Source organism: Hipposideros armiger, unplaced genomic scaffold (genome assembly GCF_001890085.2).
Source record: "Hipposideros armiger isolate ML-2016 unplaced genomic scaffold, ASM189008v1 scaffold_417, whole genome shotgun sequence".
NCBI classification, from domain to species: Eukaryota; Metazoa; Chordata; class Mammalia; order Chiroptera; family Hipposideridae; genus Hipposideros; species Hipposideros armiger.
Genome location: NW_017731767.1, coordinates 806133 through 815795, shown reverse-complemented (window position 1 = coordinate 815795; position 9663 = coordinate 806133). Strand labels below are relative to the sequence as shown.

At 50.1% G+C, this 9663-nt stretch overlaps 1 protein-coding gene across 14 annotated transcripts in view; it reads left to right on the top strand.

The window, feature by feature from the left end:
* Positions 1-9663, top strand: part of CACNA1A (calcium voltage-gated channel subunit alpha1 A) — a 293690-nt gene that overhangs the window by 79210 nt on the left and 204817 nt on the right. For all 14 annotated transcript variants that reach the window (XM_019664149.1, XM_019664142.1, XM_019664141.1 and 11 more), the window contains one exon: positions 272-565. In XM_019664149.1, coding sequence (XP_019519694.1) covers positions 272-565 — 294 coding nt within the window. The remainder of the gene's footprint in view (positions 1-271; positions 566-9663) is intronic.

The following is a 9663-nucleotide window of genomic DNA, read 5'->3' as shown; positions in this document are numbered from 1 at the left end:
GCCCCCTCCTCCCGCCCCTCCTTCTCCGGGGTCAGCCAGGAAGATGTCCCGAGCTGCTATCCCCGGCTGGGGCCGGCCAGCCGCCTGGTGAGCCCCCGACCCGAGGCGCCGAGCCGCCGCCGCCCGATGGGCTGGGCCGGGGAGCGTCTCCGCAGTCGCAGCTCCGGCCGCCGTCTTCGCAGCCCCGGCAGCATCAGCAGCGGCATCGGCGGCGGCGGCGTCTTCCGCATCATTCGCCGCAGCGTAACCCGGAGCCCTTTGCTCTTTGCAGAATGGCCCGCTTCGGAGACGAGATGCCGGCCCGCTACGGGGGAGGAGGCTCCGGGGCAGCCGCCGGGGTGGTCGTGGGCGCCGGAGGCGGGCGAGGAGCCGGGGGCAGCCGGCAGGGCGGGCAGCCCGGGGCGCAAAGGATGTACAAGCAGTCAATGGCGCAGAGAGCGCGGACCATGGCCCTCTACAACCCCATCCCCGTCCGACAGAACTGCCTCACGGTCAACCGGTCTCTGTTCCTCTTCAGCGAGGACAACGTGGTGAGAAAATACGCCAAAAAGATCACCGAATGGCCATATCCTTTGCCCGAAACCCGGCAGCTGCGCCTCCCCCTCCTCCCTCCGCTTCCCCTTTTCCAGGCTGGGAGGGAGACCCGGGGGTTGATGGGAGGTGGGGGGGTCTTCCAGGGGCTGGGAGAGGGGCCACTGGGGAGGAGTGTGCAGAATCTCTCCACCCCGAGCTGGGTTGAGCTACTGTGGAGGCTTGGGGTGGGGTGGGGGGCCTGGGGGAGTGGATTCCTCCGAAGGACTGGTTACAGAATGAGGGCTGGGCCCTAGGGTCGTGCAGGGGCCTCGGTGGGGCCTTTGGAGCCAGTTCCCGAGGGGTCAGAGTTCTCCGGAATGAGCTGGGACCCAGCCGGGGCCTGGGCGCACTGGCCAGGGCTGGGGAACCATGGGGGCCTTGGCTGGGTTTCCTTAGCCGCCCCTCACCGGAATCCACGGTTGCTCCAGAGCCAGAGCCCGGTCCCAGTTCGCTGGCCTTTCCACCTGGCCTTCTGCGAGGTGGAAGCCGCACTCTCAGGGCTCTTAGGGGTTCCCATGGCCAGGAGTGAGGGGGAGAACATGTGGCCTCCACACTGAGGGACCAGCACTGGCCGCGGGGGCAGCTGGTCCAGAAGGGTTGGGGGGCACTTATTCTCCCCATGTCTGCCGGTCCCATTTCCCCCTATCATCTTTTGGGATGTAGAAAACATCCCAAAGGCCCCATCTGGGAGCCTGACCTGGAAGACCCAGGACATGTTCTTTCAAGAAGATAGGGCAGGAGAAAATAAAGTGCTGGGTCTTTCCTAGGGAGGGGGCTGGGTCAGGCCTTGGGTTGGATTCAGCTTCTCCCACCCTAGGATGCCAGGTGGGGACACCAGGAGAATCAGCATCTGTGTGGACACCTAAGGCAGGTAAATGCTTTTTTTTTTTTAATCGAAGATCCAAAGGAAGGTGATGACCACGTTTTCCTCTGTTCAGTTGCTATCAAAATGCAGATCCCCTTATGTTTCTTTAAATCCATGCCTTCTTGAAATAAACCTTGAGGAGGGCTTAACATCTGTTGAGATGTAGGCAGGCAAGGATGGGTAATTAGTCGGGCTTTCTAGCAGTTATCTAAGCATGACCCAGATTCCAAGTGGGGGGATGCACCCTGCTCCCCAGGCTGACTGGCCACTGTGCCATGCCTGAATGTGCCACTTCTCGGCATGGCTCCAACTGGCTGCCCTCAGTGTAAAAATGAACAGGGCTGCATGGGTCCCTGCGGCTCAACCGTGAGCCCCCATCCATTTTGTGTATGGTTTTGAGTGTTATATACTCAACAGGGCTAGACCCTGGGTGGTCCTGGGGTTTGTTATTTGAGGAGCACAGTGGTGGGTAGATTCACTTTTAAGGGGGCTTAGAATTGAGCCAGACTTTTGGCTTCTGGGTGCTGAAATTGTCACAGAGGGTGCTGCGGTTTTGTAGTTTGTGAACAGGATATGTCAAGCATGGTGAAAATTAAGAGGTTCAGCTGAGGTCCTTCTGGAGGGGCATACCCCTAACCACTGTGGGTGCCCAAGGCAAGAGCCAGGTCTTCGCCAACTAAGTTCCAATCTCTCAAAGCCCCGTTGAACTGCTCAGGGGTCTTGTGATCACTCTACCTGCCTCTCCACCAACCCCTGGAGAAGTGGTGGGGGGCTTGGAGGATGGCTCAGCTAACTCCAGGGGATGTCCAGGAGGAGTTCCCTGGGCTGACAGGGTTCTGAGTTGAAAATGGCTTTAGATCGCCTTCTGGATCCTGGGTTTGGCTTCTTGTAAGAGGAAAAGAAGGAGGTGGGAGTCCTAATGTGTCCTTAGCTCACCCCAGTCCAGCCTGAATCCTGCAGAGCAGAGGGCTGTTGAGGAGGGAGGGGATTGCTCGGTGGAGGGGTACAGGTGCATTGGGAGCGTTCATGGGTACTTAGGTTTTCTTTGACTTTCTTGCTCTTGGTAGCTTTGTGATGAGTTTGTGCATTTTGTTCTCTTCAGACAGTTTTTGTTCTCTCTTTGGCCTGAGGCAGCAATCGTTACATTATACAGCCCCATTCTGGGAGAGAAAGCTCTCCATCCCCCAGTCTATCACCAAGCAGGTCACCCAGGACTGAGCTTTCTCTGGGGGGATGAGAGGGGTGGAGACAGAGAGCTGGGAGGCTAGATATGGGGCTTTGGGCCAGTGCAAGGAGGTGGAAATGCTGAGGAGTCAGGGTACCGAGGCAGAACGTTGACTTCTGTATCTAGATACTTCTGCCATTTAAAAAAAAGTGTTTAAGTGCTTATTCTAAACTTTTAGAATAAAGTCTGATATAGGTATAAGAAAATACACAAGTAAAGTCCAGCTTAAGAAGTGTTCACAAAGTGAACACAAGCGTGCAACCGGCACTCAGGTTAAGAAAAAGCATGTGACCAGCCCCCTCAGGACCCCCCTCCTATCCCCCGCCCCCAATCATTCCCCCACTAGGGTAACCGCTACCCTGACATCTAACCACCACAGGCTCATTTTGCCTCCTATAAATGGAGTCACAGGCTGTGTTACTTTATATCTGGCTTTTTTAGCTCAACAAGATTCATCCACGTTTCTGCGAGTGGTTCCTTCTCATCGCTGTGTGGTACCTTATTGTGTAACTCTAACACAAGGTACTTATGTGTTCTAGTGAGGGCCATTGGGGTAGTTTCCAGATTGTGCTGTTGGGAACATTCTTGTACGTGTCTTTTGTTGAACTTGTACTTTGCATTTGTCTTGAGTCTATGCCTAGGAGTGGAATTGGTCTTGCCATTCTTTGATGCATGTGTGGTTTTGGAAACATCATTGACTAAGGGTTGCAGGTGAGTTTGCAGAGCAGCTTCCTTATTGTCTGTGGAGGTAGAGTGAGTGCAGGTTCCATGAACTTGGCTGTATGCTCATAGGGTCTTAGAGTGTTACTTCCAGATGCCAGTTCCAGCATGGCACGCTGGTAGAGGGTGCAGCCTTGATTTCCCCATGCTCACAGGCACTTTGCCACTGTGATTTCTTATTCTTCTGCACACACCCCACCCCAGCAGTGCAAACTTGAAGCCAGCAATGAGAATTAAGGGTTCTCATTAATTTTATTTTTCTCTTCCTAAGAAAGCCCAAATAGAAGTCTTGGGTGTTCAGATTTACACTGCTGCCTTTTTCTCCTGGAGTAGGCCAGGCAGCAAGCCATCTTGACCACACACCTTGGTTCTGTTTTTTGTTGATTGGAAGTCTGATTTAAATATGGCCATGACAGGCTCTGATGATGGCTTCTAAAGAGCTCAAATCTGTCAGCTCAGTAAGGCGCATCTGTCAACCTTCCTAGAGCCCCCACTTAATGCCACTCGCTCCTTCTGATGTACCACCAAGCGCCACTGTGAATGTCATCTTCCCCCAGTCCTGCTGATGCCATCAGATCTCCCACGGAGCAGGGTGCAGGAATTTGGACCATTGCAAGAGCCCTGGACCCAGGCCTGTGTGTTATCATGCTTGGTCTCCTGAATTGCACATGGGATTCCGGCTTATCATCTATGTTTTTGGGAATCACAGCAAGAAGCCCCAAATCCTATCATGTCAGGTAACCTATGGACTTTGGCTGGCATTCCCCCCACCTTTTTTTTTATTATTAATGAAAGGCTCTTTAAAGACAACCATCCTGTATGAGAAACACAGAGACCTCTGGGAGAAGTTGGAGCATGTGATCCGACTCTTGGCTCATCCTGGAAAGTAGAATGTGCTAGAAGATACTACTGTAGCGGACAGGACAGTATGATCCATTAACCCCTCTACTAGATTAGTATGGCTGGTGTTTCTAGAAGAGCCAAATTCTGGGAAGTAAGAATTAGCATGGCTTTTCCCATTGGGATTTTTTTTTTCCTACAAAGGAACCATCCCTTCTCTGAAAAACCTACCTTGAACGGACAAGAGCTTATCTTAATGTACAGTCTTAATTTATCCCACCTGGTATGAGTTTTGGTGTGTTTTGCCACCTGGTGTGAGTTTTGGTGTGTTTCGCTGCAGAAATGTTAGCTTTGCTTGATAACGGGGCGCTGCTCCAACCCCCCACTGTGAGTGTTATATATACATTGTTGTGCTTGTCAAACTTGCATGTGAATAAGGATTGTCTTATTGAAGCGATACTCCTCGTCCAGCAGGTTTGGAACGGGGCCTGGGATTTTGCTATTCCAACCTGCTTCTGAAGAGTGCCATGCTGCTAGTCCGTGGGTTAAACCTGCAGTAGTAGGTCACATCATAGGTGCATTCCTATTGCCCTTTTTTTCTTTTTCTCAAAAATAGGGTTTATTGAGGTATACTTTACTTACAGCAGGTAAAACTCATGCATATGAGTTTTGACATATGCATGCAGTCATGTGGCCACCACCAAAATCAAGGTAGGGAACAGTTCTGTCACCCCAAGTTACCCCCTAATGGCCCTTTGAGTCAGCCCCCCACTGCCCAAGCCCCTTTGTAGCACTAATCTGTTCCCCATCCTTGTAGTTCTGCCTTTTCCAGAAGGTCCTATAAATAGAATCCCACAGTGTGTGTAGCCTTCTGAGCCTGGCTTCTTTCATGCAGCCTTTGCAATCCATTCATGTTGTATCATGAGATCACCCCTTTTCGGTGCTACATAGTATTCCACGGGCGGATGGACCACAGTCTGCTCATCCATTCCCTAGTTGAAGGACATTTGGGATGCTTCCAGGTTGGGCAATTATGAATAGAGCTGCTGTAAACACTGGCAGACGGGTTTTAGTGGGAGCATTGAGAACCTACGTTCCACTTCTCTTGGGTAAATAAATAGCCAGGGGCGAGATTGCTGGGTTGTGTGGTAAGTATGTGTTTATAAGAGACCGCTGATCTGCTCTGTAAAGTGTTTGTGCCATTTTAACATTCCTGTCCTTGTTATTCTAAAAGCAGCAAGTTCTAAATGCCAAGGCACATGTGGCTTCGAGGGTTTAGGATAAAGGATTGTGGGTGTGCAGAAAGTGATGGAAGCGGTAGCGTGAAGTGGCAGTCAGAGAGATGGTGGAGAGTGAGGATGTTGTTTGTAGCCAAGTGCCTGCACTGGTTTGAAATGGAAGGAGAGAAGAGGGCCTGTGGCATGGGGTGCATTGGTTCTGCCACTCAGCAGTCGAAAGTCAAGGCTGTGAGATCCACGTCTGCCTCCTGTTCACCACTACAATCCCACCACGCCTAGCACAAAGTAGGCACCCCATAAATGTTTGTCCAGTGAGTGGAAAAAGAGCCTCTCTGCACCCATTTGCCAAATTATAGAGCTCTGATTCACCCTTGTACCAATGTCTTAGGTTTTTGATGGGTTTTAGATGTGTGTTGGGGACGGGGGTTTTCATGAGGTTATCAGACCAGAGGAGGTCTCTGAAATTTTAGTGCTTGAAAATTTGGAGAACAGTGGTCCCTCGAGAGCCTTCCTTCAAGGCCTTGATGGGAGCGTCTGTTGGGTGCTTGGGCTTATGTAAATACCCCAGCCCCCTGCTCCGCCGTTACCTTCCCACTAGCAAGCACATGTGTGTACTCCCTCAGTGATGGACAGCACCACTGGAAAGGTGGGCTCAGTGCAGAGATGGTCAGAGCCCCAAAAGCCCTATAGTTAATAACATTTCCAAGAATTCTAACTCAGTTCCTTAGAAAGGAGCCAGGTGGTGCCATGAAAGATGGCAGAGAGAGAGAGGGAAGGCACTCCAGACTCTGGCTTAGGCAGGCCTGGGTTTCAGTGACTCAGTTTCCTCACGTGCGTGATGAGGATAGTGCTTCTGACAGCATCTCCCTCCGAGGGCTCTTGGGGAGGCTAAATGGGGTCATGCATGGTAAACAACTCAGCACAGTGTCCAGCATGGAAAAAAGCCCCCAAAATACACGAGCCATAATACCAGAGAGTACTTTTTCCCTAATGTTCTTTTGGGGAAACTGGCTAGAAATGAGGCTGTCTGGATAGGGGTGGAGCAAAGGGCCCCTCTGTAACTGGCCGATTTGGACTTACTAATCTGAGTGTAGCACTCTTTAAAAAACAACCCTCGGGTATTTTGCATTCCCTGTTCTCTTTGGGAGCTTTCAGGGGGAAAAAGTCATGCCCACTTGACCCATTTTTCTGTTCCCTTAGGTCTAAAACAGAATTGTCTTCCCCTCCCTTGATCCCTCCCTCTGTAGGTGACAAGGTGAGGGAGTTTTCAAGTGTATACTTAGCTTCCCTGCTCACCCCACCAAACCCACCTCCTCCTTTTGAGCCTGTCAAGAGTCCAGCCCAGGATGGAGACTATAGGCCTGGGACAGCTGCCGTGGCCAACTCAGGCGACCACTAAGAGCTGAACAGCTGAACACTGCTCAGCTTTGGGGTTGCCATATGTCCCTCCCACACCCCCAATTCCTCTCTTTCTTCTTTCTCTCCTGGAAGAATAGAGAAGGCAAGGAACATTCCAGAAGAGGGAATCAGGTGTTTGGCCTCAGCAACTTGGGTTTCACAAACCACCAGGTATGGGTAAGGTGACCAGATGTCCCAGTTTGCCCAGGACTGTCCTGGTTTTAGCATCTCAGGAAATTAAGTAGTTCTAGGCAAACCCTAATGGTGAGTTCTTAACACCCAAGAGAAGAGGGGGAGCAAGGAGTGGTTCCACGGCTCAGGAAAGGAGAAGATAGGTAGCTTTTTCCCTCTGAAAAGCCAAGACTTTTGATCGGAATGAATTGTGCTTTTGGAAGCCACCCATTTAAGGCAGCTAATGCTAGAGAGATCCCGGCTCTGAAGTGAATTTCCTGAGTTAAGTCCGGATCAAGTTTTGTCATCTCTCTTGGGTCAGAGATGGCTTTATCTTCTGTCAGACTGGGAACATCCTTGGAACTTCCTTGAAGAGGCTCAGTGCTGTGATTGGACCTGGAATTCAGAAGTAGTAGCTGTTCCTCACGAATAACCCTACTCATGAGGCAGGGCCCCCTCTCTGGAGGAAAACTCAACTTCGTCGCCCACCTGCCAGTAAATAATATTCACGCTGTTAAGTTCTGTTCTCATTTTAGGCCTGTGTGCAAAATATACACATATAATTTTAAACCAATTTTTAAAGTATTTTTATACAAGCAGCATTTGTAGGAGTGCTAAGTCTGATCTCAAGAATAAACGAATAGATTTGTCTTAAATGAGACACACTGGGGCTGACCTAGAACTTGCTCTGCAGTGGGGATTACATGGTTTCTGACCTTCCAGAATCTGCCATATTCTTTTATCTCATTGACCTTTATTATTTCCTTTATTAAGGATAGTGAGGGTGGGGGGCTATACCGACCTTGACTTGCTGCTGTGAAATGTGGCACGTTGGCGAGTCTGCATGGAAATGTGCCTATCTGAGCAATGGCACCAGAGCAGAGGCTGAAAAGAGTAGAAGAGAAGGTGATTGGAGGCGAAGCATGCAGGGCTTGGGGACAGGAGACCTGGCTGCAAATCTCAGCTCCATCTCACAGTAGTGAAGCCTCAGTCTGCTCATCTATAAAATGGGCATAGTCCTATGTCCAGGGAACTGTGGGAAGGTTAAAAGATACTGTGCACAGAAAGCATGTAGCATATATGATCACTGTAAATAGCAGGACGGATGGATTTTAGACTTCATGACGGCAAGGGCTGGGTTCATTGTGGTTCCCGCTCTGGGCCTGTGCTTGGCACCTGTGGGGTCTGAAGACATAATTGTGGAGTGCTTTCATGTACCATGTACCTCACAGCCTGTTGTTTTAATTCTGCTCCAGGTTCACAACACACTCTCAATATTGTCTCTCCTTTCGCTTATTTTTCCTTGTTTATTTTAATAGTGTATGGAAACACAGGTGGACCAGCTATCTAAGTCAAGAACTAGCATGGTGTTCCTCAAAGTGAACGGGGTCCCCAGCCCCTCAGGGTCCGCAGCACCTGCTCTGAGGCAAACTCCTCACATTTGGGCACGCATCAGTGTCATCCGGAGGGCTTTGAAACACAGGTGGCTGGGCCTCGCTCTGGGAGGTTTGAGATGGAGCCTGAGAATTTGCATTTCTAGCAAGTTCCCAGATGGTGCTGATGCAAGTGGTCTGGGGAACACCCTTTGAGAAACCCTGAACTAGAACATGACCAATCACTTCTACCTGTAGTTTCTGACCCCGCTTTTTTCTCATCCTCTCCCCCATTTTCCTGCCCCGTAGGCATCCACTCTCTCTTGGATACCTCCCTCCCTTCCCCTTCCTTTCTTCCTCCCCAAGTTTCATCACATGCGCCCTAATAAAAATTTAACATGCCTTAATATAAATGTAACTTGCTTGGCCTCTGAGCTTTGCAGCCTTCTGGAACTTGTACTTGCTTTTTCCACTCAGCCGTGTGTGTTTCTAAGATTCATCTCTCTTGTTGAGTGTAGCTGTAGGTCATTTATTTCTCTTGGTATAATATTGCATTCTGTGATGATACAACAATTTGTTCGTTTTCCTGGGTGGTGGACATTTAGGATGTTTCCAGATTTTTTTGATTTTATTTTTTGCTATTACGGACAGTAGTGCTGCTGTGATGAATAAATAATTTTTGAATGAATGAATTCAAGGTGTTAATTTTAGTCTGTGTACTTGGGAATCTAGCTTCATCTAGAGTCAGCTGAGATTCATCAGCATTTATGGAACAGCAGCCATCTGACAGGCACCGGCAAAGGCATTTCACATTCTACTCCTTGTTGTCTCTAAGGGCGAGGTCAGCCAGACAGCCCCCGGTCCTGCTTGTTTTCTTAGCCAGCCTGTGGTGCAGGCATCGGCCTGTAGAGAAACTGCACGGCCGAGTCGCGAGCATGGGCTCTGGAGCCAGGTGGCTGGGGGTCAGATCCCAACTCTGCTTGTCACTAGCAGTGTGACCTTGGGCAAGTCGCTTAAGTGTCCTGTGCCTCAGTTTCCCAGTCTGTCCAATAGGGATTCTGATAGCACCTATCTTGGAAGAGTAAATGAGTTAATACATGTTATGCTTAGAATAGTGCCTGGAACTTAGTAACCACCATATGTGTTTATATATGGATGGATGGATGGATGGATGGATGGATGGATAGATGGGAGGGAGGAAAGGAGGAAGGAGGGAAGGAAGGAAAATGAATAGATGGATAGGATGGATGGGAGGAAAGA